The 16516-nt window shown below is 35.9% G+C and overlaps 1 protein-coding gene across 1 annotated transcript in view; it reads right to left on the reverse strand.

Annotated features, from left to right (window-relative positions):
• The window catches only part of CNTN5 (contactin 5), a 1715246-nt gene that overhangs the window by 336907 nt on the left and 1361823 nt on the right, over nt 1–16516 (reverse strand). Inside the window, exons 11-13 of the mRNA XM_069080670.1 lie at nt 9248–9384; nt 5679–5808; nt 3911–4061 (exon numbers count right to left, since the gene is read on the reverse strand). Coding sequence (XP_068936771.1) covers nt 3911–4061; nt 5679–5808; nt 9248–9384 — 418 coding nt within the window. The remainder of the gene's footprint in view (nt 1–3910; nt 4062–5678; nt 5809–9247; nt 9385–16516) is intronic.

Here is a 16516-nt window from a genome sequence, read left to right on the forward strand (position 1 = left end):
AGAGAGAGAGAGAGAGAGAGAGAGAGAGAGAGAGAGAGAGAAGGCTGTACTAGGAATCTGAAATCAAGACTTGAGGTAAGGGCTCTGAAATTCAATTAACAAGTTCATGAGCACATCACAGTAGTAACCCTATATAATGTATGAATGGCAATATATTTAGGCACAATTCTTGTTGCCACAGGCCACTCATACTGAATTTGTTGTGTAGTTTGTTTTTTTCCGTAGAATGAAAAATAGAAATAAGAAGTAGGTTATGATTCCACAATACCAAAATAACCAGAAAATTGAGTTTTATGGGGAAATGGTAGAAAAAATGAACCAATATGATCCTTTAGTATTTTGTATACAAAAGCACTGGATGACTCACTAAAAAAATTTATCTGTGAATCAGATGTTTTGGCACCATATAAATATAGCCTAAATAAACTGTCCAAAAGTACACAATATGGCAAGTAGTATATCTAGCATTAAAATTAAAAAGTTTGTGATTTTTTTGGTCATGTTCCTTAATAACTGGATTACAGGTCTTTCTGCATTTCAAATTTTCACTGTAGTTCTTAGTGCTTAAGCTATGAAAATCTTTCCTGAAACTGTTTCCTCCTGGCTTTGATAAACAGTGGCATGTGTTTAATATTTAGACACTACTATTATAATGCATTTCTTCTTTGTTGCTCTCCTTTCCTTACACAGAATTATTTCTTTTGCCCACATGGTAAGCTACAATTTGATTTCTGAAATTCTTCTTTTAAATTAACTCAAAATAATTGTTTTTGGAACCAGCTTATATAGACTGGGGCTAATTCCTTTGAAATTGGTTTTCCAATAGATAAAGGTTATAAGACTAGTGCACATGTTTGAATACAATAAGAATTGACCTGAAATTTCACCCCAAATATGAAATGGATGGAAAACAATCTTTTCTGAGCCTTGAAAAAGTTAACTATTTTGCTTATACACTTAGGTTATATTCACTTTTAACAGTTACCCAAATAAAAATGAGATGATTAGAAATTTAGAGGTGGGACTTTAGAAATCATCTAGGCCAACTCCTTTATTTTATAAATGATAAAAATGGTACCCATAGAGGTTAAAGTTATTTACATTGACATTCTATTCCTCTAGTCATTTTTATGCCTGAGCATCTGTCCATATGTAACTTATAACCTATTCTGAGGTTGAACATTTCTACAACATAGAAAAGCTGAATTTACTATAGCAATAAGTTGTAGGTTCCCATAATGAGAACAAGTAGAGATTTCCAAATATCTTGGCATTTTTTATTATGCAGAAACAATGATTGGATGACAATTTCTTCATTACTTGGAATGGTTTTGTGGATAGGCTTCAGCATACCAGATCTATGGTCCTTTTTATGGCGGGATTCTGCTGTGGTGGCACAGAATCCAGTTTTAGCTGAGCCAAATATGTTGACTTTCTGAAGTCAGCTCAACACGAATTAGAAAGACATCTCTTTGGAACAGCATTATTTACATTGAATTTTCATAGTGACAGTTATTAATAGAGACTAAATCTATTATGTCTAACAGCACAGTAAAATTTCCTCTTTTGGACTTGATTCAATAGTGCTTATAGAATTGTGAATTTGTTGTATTGTCCTGACAGAATGCTAAAATTATATTCTCAATTTAATACAACTCTATTGATTTAGCACAGTGATGTATCACTCACAGAGATAAGTTCTTAAGAATCAGTTGACTAAAACAGCCAGATCTTCCAAAGGATTTAAATCTAACTTTTCTCAAAAGCACAGAGAGGATCCCTGCAGAGAACACCTTACCCTATCCCTGTCCAGCCCAGTAAGAAAGAAGCCACAACCACTAAATACTGTATACAGAGATCCAAAATCAGGTTTAGAATGAGAAACAAACATTTGTTGGTGGTATTATCAGGACAGAGGCAGCATGGTAGAGCAGAAAAAAGACAAATCTTCAAAGACGGAAAATACTGGCTATGTAATATTGGGCAAATAATTGAATCTTTTAGTGATCTAAAAGGCCATAAATTACCTTAAATTTGCAGCTTGCACCTACATTTGTGTAGGGAGTTTTCCCAGAGGGATTTTCCCTGATGAAATCTCAGGCCCAGCTCTCTTCCTTTCTGTCTTATGTCCCCAAAAGAACTAAAATAAAATTTTCTAAAATTTCATCTTGAAATCACAACAAAATTGAGGGTCCTGGCTATTTAAGTCTACTATGCCTGTTAACTTATGACCTATGAGGAAGAGGAACAATATACCTGACCAACTTGAAACCACATTTTGCCCCCCAGATAAAAGCTATGAACTGTGTTGGTTTTCATTTTTAATTGATTTTTAAATTTCTTCAGCTTTGGGAACTCCAATTAGGAACTCTTCTACCATGTTACAATAGCACTTTCTCTGCAAAGTTACTTGCCCCGGTGACATATTCAGTGCCTGTCAGAATCAGGACTTGAACCCAGGACCTCCTGACTTCAAGACCAGCTCTCCATTCACAATGTGACCTACCTGACAGCATATGGAATTGCTCCATTTTGAAAAAAATATATATATTTAAGAAAGAAGAATAAACAAAGCCAATTTAAACCTAAATCAATTTTAATTCTTCTCCAAAATCCTTTGACAAACATGTTTAAAGGCAATGATCACTTGAGATATCCTAGAGAGGTGTTATCCCTGGCCAGTGATGACCCAGTCCTTTGAACATGTTCAATGTGCTCTGCCAGAGACCAACCAAGGTTCACCCTACCTAGAGCTCAGAATTCTACTACTTCAGAAAACAATGGCCTATAGGATAACCTAAACATTTTAGATTATCATATAAGATGAAGGAAGAAGTTCAGTCTCAGTTCTATCTCTATCAAACCTTTGAGTGAATTGTAACAAAAATTCTATTCTCTGTGGGTAGAATTAAATCCGACTTTCCCAATCATTGACAAAGCAAAGGTAGGATGTGGGGTTCAACTTCTTGGAATGGTTCTATGCAATGGCAGTGATTTGAATAAACACCAGACTCAGACAAAAGCAGCTATTTTTAAATAGAGATTGCAAGCCCTATTTTTGTGGCCTCTGCTAATTAAGAGTTTTTTTTTTTACCAAAAAACAAACAACCACACACATAATCTAAGTACTATATCTATAATATTTGCTTTCCCAAAAAGCCTAATTTTAAAAAGCTGTGATAATAAATCTACAAATAGTTCCTGAGCTATGCTTTATGTTGGAATGAAACAAAAAGAACATGACTTACTTCTCCCAAATATAAAAACAAATAATATAAAATCTAAAGAGATGACTTGAATTGATAAACTATATGTACTTTAATACTACAGTAAATATTTTCAATTTCCTAAAACAAATGCTAATGCAAATACTATAAATATTTTGTTTTCATTAAACAGCAGGAGATATTATTCACCTCTAATAAAATTTACATCGATTCTGCTCAAGACATGAGCTCACTTCCACAGATATAACTGGACCATACATATTGGGATAAGGTAATTCTACTTCTATAGTGTGTAAGCATGAAAATGAACAGCATTTCCAATCTCTATGAGGCCTTTCTGGTCTGAACTGGAACTTTCACCATCCCATGAATGTTACCAAATAAGACTCCAGGGTAAATACAACCCATTGTCTTAAAAGAGCAGGTGTATACTATTGTGACTCAGGGACACCTTCAGTCTGGGCTGCAACTGCCCCATAAAAACAAAGGAGACTGACTGAATTGCATGAGAATTTTTGTTCCCAATACAGTAGCTATTTAGAAATGTCCTTATTCAAACCAACTTATATATCCTTTTGTCATGTATTCACTAGAAGAATTCTGTCCTATGCCTAGGCATGAGTCACTTGTGTAAAAACACAAAACTGATAATACATGATTAAATTATTAAACAGACTTCTGACCTCTTGCTCTCTCTTACTGCTTTGTCTCCCTTCTTCCATGAAATTGTTGGTTTTGGAGAACCTTGAGGTTTGCACTCTATGAGAACTTCTTGGCCTTTGGTAATTACTATTGTTTTCTTCAGTTGATTCAGTGCAAAAACAGGAGCTGAGGCTGATAAAAAAAATATATTTGTTTTTAAGAGAAATAGTCAGGGATTTTTGTGACAATGAACTTTAACCAATCATTCCTCAGGATTTTGCAATTTCTCTTTGGAACAAAATTACAATACAAATAGAATGAAATGTTAGCTTAACTTCAAGTTTAAATGGAAAGACCAGAATTAAATTAACTTGTCAATTAAGAGAAGCCTTGCCACTTATCCCTTGCAGAAGGCCATATTCCTTTCTATATTTGGCAACCTGTTAGATCCTTCAGTTAACTCACCAGTGATATGAATGTAAAATAACAATAAAGGTGTTTTCCTATAAAAATAGCCTACAGACAAGTAGACATAGGGTTTGTAATCCTCTCCAGTTCCCAATGGAGCATGCTCTGAATCTAAAGTCAAGTTCACACTATTCCCAACTGCTTCCTGTGAGTCTGGTGGATGAGGGGCAGTTGGCTCTATTATCTACACTAGTTTCCATGTGGCTTTTAGAACATGGAATCTAAAGCAAGTACATGTGTTCACATGATTTGCATATAAAAAGCAAGAGAATGAGGAGGCAGATTGTTCCCTTCAGCTCCTCTGGCTCCATAGACACTAAGGAAATTTTTGTTATCTCAAAATGGAATCTTCTAGCAATGAGTCATACGTGAGTAGAAGCAGCTCTTCTTCCCCCAAAACTTTCACAGTCATGGGGAATAAAAAATGTCAACCCTAAGCATGCTTTGGGAAGGGGAAAAGAGGTGATCAAACTGCCCCCTCACTTCCAGAATATGTTCAATTTCTAAAAAAGTCATGGGCATTAAATCTGAAACTGATAAAAAATATAACATGTCCTTTTCTCTTGTCAGGAGTACTTTGAATCTTACTTTTCAGCCTAATGGCACTGGACTGAGCTCCGAAAAATACCCAGAGAGGGATTCCTTTGAGTTTATGTATGTTTATGAGTTGGGGTTGATGATTCAGAATTTGTGGTCTGCTCTCTATGTAGAGGAGATCAGACATCTTTTGTTTTAACTGGATCTTAGCATAAGCCCTTAAAGTTAGATAAAATTGAATGTTCTTTAAGTGATAAATGTATTATTTACATATAAAAATAGACTTCATATGAAATTATATTAATCTTCCCGAGGTGGGAAGGAGAGTTGTTTATAGCGACCCAACTACTCTATTTATCTCAATGTTGTTTTCCCTTAGATTCTAGCACCATTTTGTTGAATCTTAAAGAGAAACTGAAAGGCATATTTCTATAAAATATAGTGTATTAGACTTTTAGCAACACACACAAATCAGATCATTACATGTGGGAGATTAGGTATAGCAATAAATATAATCTTTTTATTCTTAAGTATACCAATACAAACTATGGTATATAAACTTGAAAAAAGCAATTGGGAGTATTTTATTTTCTTCTGACAGTGGAACAATGGCCCCAAAGGTTATGTTCGTGAAACAAACCTAGTAAGAAACTTGTGGCACAAAATGTCTATAAACTTTAAAAAAGACCAGAAATCTAAAAGCTTTTAAGGAAAAAAAAATTAAATATTCAAGGTTTCAAATGATAATTGAATAAAGCAAGGGAGCCACCTTTTTTTGTAGCTTTTTGCTTTCAAATTGCTTACCTAAAACCTTCAGCTCAGCACTGGCATAAATGGATCCATATTTGTTTTCTGCCAAACATTGATACATTCCAGCATCCGACTGGTTCACATTGTGGATCATCAATACACCATTAACCATCTCAACCCTGCTCTGTAATGGAATTAGAAATAATATCATTCTACAAAGCAAATAGAGGATGTAGAATTTCTGGGTGCTTAGTTAGAACTATGAACCAATATATAGTTGATCATTACACAATGTTGCTGTTACTGTGTATAATGTATCCTGGTTCTGCTCAGTAGTTTTGGTGAGCTACAGACAAAATCTCAGATATTTTCATCATTGTAGTAAGCTCTATTAATTATGTATTAAATTGGGAAAAATATAGACAGTTTCTTGGATAAATGTCTCATATCTCAAATATGTAAAGAACTTTGTCAAATTTATGAGTCATTCCCCAATTGATAAATGGCCAGAGGATATAAACAGGCACTTTTTGGATGAAGAAATCAAATATGTTCCCAAAAAAAAGCAAAAAAAAAAAAAGAAACTAAATATGTGTGTATATATATGCACATATATAGATGCATATGTATACACACACACATATATGTATATATATATATATATGAAAAATGCTCTAAATCATTACCGGTTAGAGAAATGCAAATTAAAACAACTTTGAGATATCATCTCACTCCTATCAGATTGACTAAAATGATAGAAGTAGAAAATGACAAATATTGGTGGGAGTATGCAAAAATTGGTACACAAATACACTGTTGGTAGGACTGTGAACTAATCCAACCATTTTGGAGAGCAATCTGGAATTATGCCCAAAGAGTTATAAAACTGTGTATGCTCCTTGATGCAGCAATACCACTATTAGTTCTGCTTCCCAAGGTGATCAGGAGGAAAAGAAAAAGAACCTATATATTCTAAAATATTTCTAGCAGCTCCCTCTGTAGTGGCAAAGAAATGGGAATGGAGGGGATGCCCATTGATTTGGAAATTGTTAAGCAATCTGTGGTTTATGATTGTGATGGAATTCTACTCTGCTGTAAAAAATGATGAGATCAATGATCTTAGAAAAAAAACCTGGAAAGACTTCAATGTGAAGAATAGAGTGAAATTGTGAGAACTAAGAGAACATTGGATATAGTAATAGCAATATTGTTTGAAGAATGTGAACAGCTAAGCTATTCTGAGTTTTAGAAATATTCAAATCAACCATGAAAGACCTATGAAGGAAGATCATATCCACCTCTAGAGAAAGAACTAAGGAATAGGAGTATGCTGCATATGGTTGTGTGTGTATGTGAAATGGTGGCCTTCATTATGAAGCGAAGGGAGTCAGAGAGAAGTGGACAGTTTGGAATTTGAAGTGTAACAATAATATAATAAAAAATTAAAATTATGTATTTTATAAAAAAATAATGGCTGGCATTTATATAGTACTTTAAAGTTTGCAAAGTTTTTTTTAGTAATTCTGTCTTATTTGATCCTCACAACAACCCTGGGAAGGTAGGTGTTATCTTCTCACCATTTTACAGATGAGGAAAATGAGGCAGATGTAAATTAAGTGACTTACTTAGGGTCACACAGCTAGTAAACATCTGGGGTTAGATTTTACCTCAAGCCCTTCTGACACCAGGTATAGTTCTCCATCCACCAAACCATTTAGTTATTTTATTTGAATACGTTCTTTGGTATCAGAATAGTCACTTCTCAAGTGTTTTAGTATTCTTGGCATAATTGCTCTAATCATACAATGGTCAATATCTCCATTTAGATTCTTGTTTCAATGTTTTTTCATGGTTTAACATAGCAATTACATAGAGAGTGATCCAACTGGTTTTGGGACTATGATGGCTGGGACTTTGTGAATAGTACCCACAAAAAATAAAGTAAAAGTAAAGAGAGAGCTGGAAATCCTAGGTTTGCATTCTACCTCAGACACTTTCTGTGTAACCAAGTGATTTTACAAATCACTTAACTTTTCTGGTCCTCCTTTTTTTCAAAATCTGTGAAGTGTCAGTTTTAGATTTATTGGTTTCTAAGCCCCATTCTAGTTCTAAATCTATAATCCTATAAGCCTAATATAACAAAACAAAGGAAAAAAAACCAAAACCAAAGCTAGTTAACAAATTTATCAACATCCCTCATTAATGAGAGATAAATGGAATTGTTTAAAAAGAAACATTCAATATATAAAGTGGCCTAGCAGACAGGGCTCTAGAATGAAAATCAGGAGATCCAAATTTTGGTTCCAGTTCTAAGTCTGAAAATTTGGGCAATTCATTTAATGATCTCAACTGTCAAAAAGGGCTAGATTACATGATCTTCAATGTCTACTTTTCAAGCTAAAATCTGATGCTACTATGAATATTATTTTAACTTTCTAATGAATTTTTCAAGTAAATGTCAGTGGCAAGTAATGATATTACTTTAAGATGCAAACCATAAAGAGAGTGTTATGGGGGCTTGGTGCATGCCTAGACTACGTAAAATGGTATCACACATGTGCAAGATGCTGTGGAGCCTGCTTTCCAGGAGATTGTAGAAGTGATAAATGTACAGATATTCTCTGTTGGTTTACCATATGGTTGAGAGTAGCCCTTTTCCATTGGCTGTGTAACCAGAATTGTCTACATCTTTGAAATTGCCTGATTGAGCACTGTAATGGCTTTTTCCTGCATTCATTATGAAGATAAAGGAATCCTTTACTCATAGCCAGTAACATCATATGGTAAGGGAGTGAGTCTGTGGGCCTCCTCTCCACCTTCCATCAGGCCACATGGCTCCTAGAATCATAGCTTTGGGCTTCTTCCTTCATTCTTTTCTGTCCTAGCAATAGTAACTGAAGTCTCCAATCCTACAAAGGAGTCTATTAATCCAATCTGGTTATTGTAGTGAGCCCAGCAAAGAAGTTCAAGGAGGAGGGTAGGAGGTATTACTCAGAAAGCTGGGCTTTGGACTTGAGCTTGTTAGGACTAATACTAAGTAGGAACTGAGCTAAACTGTGAGCCTCATTCTTCTCCTTTCCAGCTAAGGTGGTATAAGGAGGATTATGACCCAAGAAGTTGGGAAGAAATGTCTATATGGTTGTTCTTCCTTTATCCTTGATATAAATATTAGTTTGCTAAAATTAATTCAATGTTCAAGTGACTAAATAGAACTGGGATACTTCTCACTGGGCCTTTAAAATTGAGGGGAATATGGTAGGTGGTGACTTAAGATATCTGTGGAGAAAATAGAATCTCTAAACCCATTAGGATACCAGAGAGGGGTTAAAAAGGTACAAGACCTGGCCCTGAGACAATAGGGTCAGAGCATCCTTGCTACACTTGTGATCAAAAGCTACAGAAAAATATGGGTAATAATGATACATTAGGCCACAGGCATGAATCAACCTTTCATTTTTCTTGTACATCACCATTTAAAGGCACAAAGAGAAATCAACTTTTATTCTTGCATAATTTAAATATGAACAAACTCAACAAGACAAAAAGGGGACTAGTTTTTCCTTTATTAAGTCCTGCACAAAAACACTATAATAGGGCAGTTACTGCCTCACTGCATACATTACCTGAGCCAAGAGAGGGACTCCATTTTTCAACCAACGGTATGTGGGCCTGGGTTTGCCAGTGGCTTTACATTCCCATCTGAGAGGACTGCCACTGTCTAGATGAGTATCATTCAGCTTCTCTACCCAATGTGGGTAGTCTGCAAGAAATTAAACACCAAAAAGTGGTTATTTCAACACTCAGGCAATATTCAGCCAATTCAAAATGCATTAATTCAGCATCTTTTCCTCATTAATTCATATGAATTTCACTAATAACTATAGGTGTTTGGAAGACACACTTATAAAAAAGTGAGAACCAAACCTAAAAATGTTGCATTACATACAGAATGCAAAATGTATAGATAAAGTGACACTATTGTAGATAAACAACACTGCTTAAAAATACATCTCCTTAATTCCAACAGATGGTCTTGTTTTGTTAGCCCACTTAAAAGCATTGGACTCAATTCTTAGCCATTAATTGGTGCTAAGTTTTGTACATAATGATGATTGTTAACCCTTTGAGGTCTTGGGGCAATGGTTAAGAAGACTATTTTTGTTATTTTGAATTTGACAACCAGCAACAAACATGACCATTTTCATGTACAAAGAACAGTAAAAGAGGGGCAGCTAGGTGGCACAGTGAATCTCTAGAGCACTGGCCCTGGAGTCAGGAGGACCTGAGTTCAAATCTGACCTCAAACATTTAACACAAAAACTAGCCACGTGACCTTGGGCAAATCACTTAACCTCAATTGCCCTACCATCCTCCCTCCAAAAAAAAAAAAAAACCAAAGAACAGAAAAAGAGAATTGTGTGTGATACTATCATTAGGTATAGTTTATATATTTTAGTTTCAAAGCTAACCCGTTTATCTGTGTATCACTCTGAGCATCCTTCCATTCTCTTTTGTACATTTACAAAAGATACTTTTATGAAAGTCTTTTCTTTTTTCAGAAAGAGTAACATTTAATATGCTGCAGGGGTAATATAACAATTCTGATTTAATAGTTTTCTATATCCTTATCATTGAATTTTTGATCTCCTAATTGGCTCATAGTCTTATCAAGTTGGTATATTTTCCCAAAGAACCCGTCTTCATGGGATAGAACTTTTTACCCTCCAAAACTTTCAACAGTTATGACAGTTTTAAACTTCTCTTATGACCTGAAAAGAAAGTTTTAATTGTAAGAGATTTATAAGAAAGATAAAGATTAAAATGTCTTATCAGAACGTACTAACAAACAGCAAATATACCCACTAATAGGTATAACGATGTTAAAACAGCTGTAATATTAATTATAAAAGGGATATTTATGATGAGGGCCTTTTATAGCAACCTACCTATTTTTTTGTGCTTCCAATGCCAAAATATGCCCATTTCAGTTATCTGCTAAGGCCCTTCCCTCTTAAATTATTGACATTTAGGAAAATAATTTAAGCAAAAGAAAAGGACCTACATGAGTTTTAATGTACTTAAGGTATCATCAGAATACCCAGATCATCTTAGCAGTGGGGGAGCAGGCAGCTGACAGTAAGTGGTAAGTGCCCAAGAAAGGTGTAAAAGTTATCTATCTTTTGTTCGCCAATTAGCCAAAAAACATTTAGTGAGTAGCCTAAGTACATCACAAAATGAAATAGAAGATGAAGAAAAAATTCAACAAAGAAAAAGCAGTTTATAAGCTTCCTGAGGGCAAGTTCTCCTCCCTCTCTTCCTCCCCTTCCTCCTTCCTCTTCCCCTTACCTCTAGGCTCTTAAGTTTGGGGCATATACAGGCATTTCATAAATACTTTCTAAATTGAATTCTCTTTCAAGAGAAATAGCTTTTAATCCCTTTAGGATTATAGGAAGTTTTTATGATTTGTGGGGACCATGAGAAAGCTCCACAAATTTTAAACATATGTATACACTGCACTATATCAGTCAGGATTATATTTACTTTCTTCTCTTAATCATTATCTGTCCATCATCTATTTTTCTTGTAGGTTCCATGATACCATAACCTAGTATGAAAATCTGCAACCCACTAAATAAAAGCACAGAAACCAACTATCATCATGTCGCTGCAGTGATGACTGGTGCTCAGAACTGAAATATCCAAAACCTAGAACCACAAACTCAAAAGTATCCTCCATTTCTAGTCCTGGGCATATTGACTACAGCATGATTTGCATACTCTGGTTAGCCAAATGAAATTTGGTTTAAAAAACATGCCATATTAGCTATTATCAGGCATGTAATGTTCCATAGGTAGATTAAGGTGTAGAAAAAAAACAAAGCCCTTTTTTAATCCTCCAAATACAAAGGGAGAGAAATAATGAAGAAAAATTTTAATTATGCTTCTGTTTGATATTCTACATATGATAACTTCAATAGGAAGTTTTGTCTAATGTTGATATAGCTTTCAAAATTGTGCTGTTTTTCTTGAGACATTTATTTATCTAGGAAAGCTTTACTTTTTTTGGATAAAACATTGTTTTAAAATCATTTAAGATTCATTAATTTTTTACTGAATGTATTTAGTGGATTGTTTTAAAAGAAGGAAATAGTTTATTTTAAACTTTTTTCAAAATTGGTGCATTAAATTATAATATGCCTTTTTCTGTCTGCTTCAGGGATTGCCCCCCCCCCCAAATGTTATAATCATCTACATTGGAAAACCTAAATGGATGAAAAACATTTATTTCCCAGCTACAGCACAAAGCAAAATGGGCAGCTCACTGATTTAGTTCATTTACAAACATATCTTGGACAAGCACATCATGTAGATGAAGAGGGCAACTAAGAATAATATGAAAGGATGATATTGGACTGGGATGAGGGATGTGCTGGAGATAGCTCTTAACAACTTTTACAAACTGAATATTTTTAGCCTGAGCATGTATACCCTGGAAATCAGGAAATGCTACAAATCAGTGCTTGATATTTAATATTTTTGATAGTCTACACCTAATGAAATGATAGAGAAAATGTTAAAAATTCATATTAAACTTGAGTGTGTTTTATATTCATGTCTTCCCCCCAACATCATGTTTCCTACCAGATAGTTGGTTGTTAAACATTTACTTGCATATTCCTGACCAGAATACTTATAGGAAATGGGAAAGGAGGGAGTAAGTATTTACTAAGCTCCTACTGGGTGCCAGGACCTATGCTAAGCACTTTACAAGTATTATTTCATTTGATATGGGGAACTGCATAATCAAGTAATTCCTAGTTGCCCTCTGTAAAAAAAAAAAAAATAATAATTTCTTATGTTTTTCTATTTTTTTCCAAATGCTTTATTAACTTCTGGTTTACATCATTCATTTCTGCCAGATTTTGATATGCAATTTTTTTCCAAGTTTTTCCCCTACCCACTGCTCTAAAATAGCAGTCCCACAGGATATCCCCTCCTCCAATCTGCTCTCTCCCATATTTTCTCCCATACCCCTTTCAACTTTTCCAGTATTGCATGGTGGATCTCTATGCCCCAGTGCCTATATATCTTATTTCCCAACTACATGTGAAATGGCATTAATAATAGTATATATACATACATATATATATATATTTGAATATTTGATTTTAAAACTTTGAATTCCAGATTCATTCCCTTCCTCCCTTGTCTCCCACCATTACTGGGAAGATAAGCAGTTCAGTATAGGTATACATGTGTGTCTAATGCAAAGCAACAGCATAGTAGATATATTGTAAAAGACTGAATATATATCCCTCCCTCCTATCCTACCTCCCACTTGTTCCATTCTCTACTTTGATCCCGTCCCATTTCAAAAGTGGGTGCTTCTAACTTCCCTCCCCCACAGCCTGCCCTCCCTTCCATCATCCCCCCTCTCATCCCCTTCCCCCCTACTCTCCTATATGGTGAGATACCCTATTTAATGTGTATTTCATTCCCTCCCCAAGCCAAATTCAATGGGAATAAGGTTGACCCTTTTGCCTTCTTATTCTTCCCCTCTCTTGTAACCATTTTCCCTTGCCTCTTCTATATGAGATAGTTTACCCCATTCTGTCTCTCCCCATCTCCTCTCATTATATTCCTCTCTCACCTCTTAATTTCACCTTTTAAGTATCATCCTTTCCTGTTAAATTGGTCCTGTGCCCTCTATGTATGCCTTTAAACATATATACACATTCATATATGTATTCATATGCCCATATACCCTCATATATAGACATATATATATATATATATATATGCATATATATATATATATATATATTTCTATTCCCTTCAACTACTGAGAAAAGTTTCATCAATTGTTTTTCCATGTAGGAATGTTAATAGTTCAACTATGATAAGTTCCTTATGATTTCTTTTCCCTGTTTACCTTCTCATGCTTCTCTGGCTTCTTGAATCTGAATGTCAAATTTTCTATTCAACTATGGTTTTTTCATCAAGAACGCTTCAAAGTCCTCTATTCCACTGAATGACCATATTTTCCCCTGAAACATGATACTCAGTTTTGCTGGGTAGGTGATTCTTGGTTTTAATCCCATCTCCTTTGATCTCTGGAATATTATATTCCAAGCCCTTCGATCCCTCAGTGTAGCAGCTGCCAGATCTTGGGTTATCCTAATTGTGTTTCCACAATATTCAAATTGTTTCTTCCTGGATGCTTGTAATATTCTGTCCTTAATTTGGGAATTCCAGAACCTGGCTATAATATTCCTAGGAGTTTTCTTTTTGGGATCTTTTTCAGGAGGTGATTGGTGGATTCTTTCAACCTCTGTTTTGCCCTCTGGTTCTAAAATATCAGGGCAGCTTTCTTTGAGAACTTCCTGGAGTGTGATTTCTAGGTTCTTACTTTGATCATGGCTTCAGGTAGTCCAATAATTTTTAAATTATCTCTCCTGGATCGATTTTCCAGGTCAGTGGTTTTTCCCATGAAATATTTCACATTGCCTTCTATTCTTTCATTTCTTTGGATCTGTTTAACAGCATCTTGATTTCTCATAAAGTCATTAGCTTCCATTTGCTCCAATCTGATTCTGAAGCAATGATTCTCTTCATTGAGCTTTTGAGATTCTTTTTCCATCTGGCAAATTTGGCTTTTTAAGGCATTCTTCTCCTCATTGCCTTTTTGAGCCTCTTTTGCCATTTGAGTTAGTCTATTTTTTAAGGTATTATTTTCCTCAGTCAGGCTGTTGACTCTCATTTCGTAATTTTCTTGCATTGTTCTCATTTCTCTTCCCAATTTGTCCTCCACTTCTCTTATCTGCTTCTTAAGGTTCTCTATGGCCTATAACCAGCTCGTATTTTCCTTTGAAGGTTTTGGTGCAGGAGTTCTGACTTTATTGTCTTCCTCCTGTTCCATGCTTTGCTCCTTTTTGTCCCCAAAATAGGAGTGTAATGTTGGAATCTTCTGTCTGCTTCGTTTCCTCTGCCTGGTCATGTTGCCCCTCAGTCACTTGACCCCTGGGCTTTTTGCCACAGTAGGACTCTGCCACCAGACAAGGAAGCTTTCATCCCAAATGCTGGGGTTTTCTCAGCTGCCAGAGATATTAAATGGGTACCCTCTCTGAGGTCTCCACACACTTTGGCAAGCTGGATACACACCCCAGGACCTCCACCCTAGACTGCAATCCAGATCCAAGTAGGTTAAAGCAAGAGCGATTACCCCTCAGACTTGTGCTTGGCCCCCCTATGCTCTGCAGGCCAGGAGCTGAAGCTGCCATGTGGCGCTGGCTGGCTGTGCTGGCCACTCAGCGGCTTCTCGCCCTGGGGGCAAAAGCCATGGCACTCCCACTTACTGGTCCCAAAGTCCAGATTGCACTGACCTCTCACTTTGTCCTTCGCATCTATGTGTTGACAAATCTGGAAACAGCCACACCTGCTGCTGATCTGGAGTCCCTCCAGCAGGCAGCTGGTCAGGCCCACCCTGGGGCTAAAGCCTCTTTGTGGGGCTGGGCTGGGCTCCCAGAGCCCTGATTCCTGCTGGCCTGCTGGGTTGTCCTCAGTGGGAGGTTAGTTTCTCTGTGTCATTTTGTGGGTTCTGCAGCTCCAAAGTTTGTTTAGAGTTCCCTTTTTACATGGGTTGGGGAAGGTGGAAGCCAGAGCCAAGGGGAAGTCCTACTTCCTACTCTGCCATCTTGACTTCGCCTCCAGAAAAACTCATTTCTGTAGTAGATATTTTTCTCCCAGTGATGCTGTCATGGCTGTAAATCATGGATCACCATGATTTCAGAAGAATTCAAATTACAAGCAAGCCAGAGGACAATGGAAAACAAATGGTAGCTGTAATTGGGCATATGATCGACATTAGGCTCTAAGTTTTCAGAATGCAGAGACAACTGCATATCTAAATGTTCTTTCTCTCATAGCACCTGCACACAGTAGGCTTTTCAGTACATTTTATGAATAAGTGACTAGCATGTGAGAAGGAGTCTCAAGGTAAAAAATCAGTGTAAAGGTAACCAGAAGGTTTTTTGTAGGTGACAATGAGAGATGATGGATAGCCTAATATTTCACTGGAACCCCAAACAATCCATTGCTTTTAAATGACAGGAATTCTAATTAATTGACAAGCTTCTATATGGATGAATTATGGAAAAACTCATGAATAGGGATGCCATAGGGTGAGAAGCAACAATCAACCAAAAAGTATCTACTATGTGCCAGGCACTTATCGAAGATTCTTTTTATATTTTGTATTATTTTTAAACAAGCCAAAGCTGGTTTAATAGTAATGTCCATAATGTGGCTTTTATATATTCTCCTAATATAACTATTAGATGTCTAAGCTCTGGGTTTTGAGGCAAAGAAGAGGAAAGCTCTATAGAATCCTTTACAGCAGAAGTCAGTTTCTGTCTCATGAAAAAATGAAACCATCATGGTCACAACATTTTCAGGGAAACAATGTTAGATTCCATCATATTCTGCAAATATATCCACACACATGTTCAGTCATCTATTAAGTTGTAATATATCATGGTTAGTGCTTTACTCCCTTAAACACACTATTAAAATTGTAAGTAGGCTCCCCAGTGAATACTCCATTTGCTTCTTGGACTATTCCTATATGTTAGGAATTTGGATGAAAAAGGACTATCCACTTCCCTCCAGGACTCCTGTATCTTTTCTATAAAGTTTAAACAGAATTCTTGCTGTAGGAATTTTACTAATTATTTACATAAATATGTATATGTGGCCAGTCAGATTGGTCAGATTGGCCATTTCATCTTCTATCTTTATTGCCAAGCCTATGAACCATGGGGCAGAAAAGCCTCATTTTTCCTCTAGAGTTTCATAGACAGGACAAGTATCCATGGCAGGAAGTCACATTAAGA

This window comes from Petaurus breviceps, unplaced genomic scaffold (assembly GCF_028583685.1).
Source record: "Petaurus breviceps papuanus isolate PSGF00001 unplaced genomic scaffold, PetGlider_PUasm1.0 91133, whole genome shotgun sequence".
Lineage (NCBI taxonomy): Eukaryota > Metazoa > Chordata > Mammalia > Diprotodontia > Petauridae > Petaurus > Petaurus breviceps.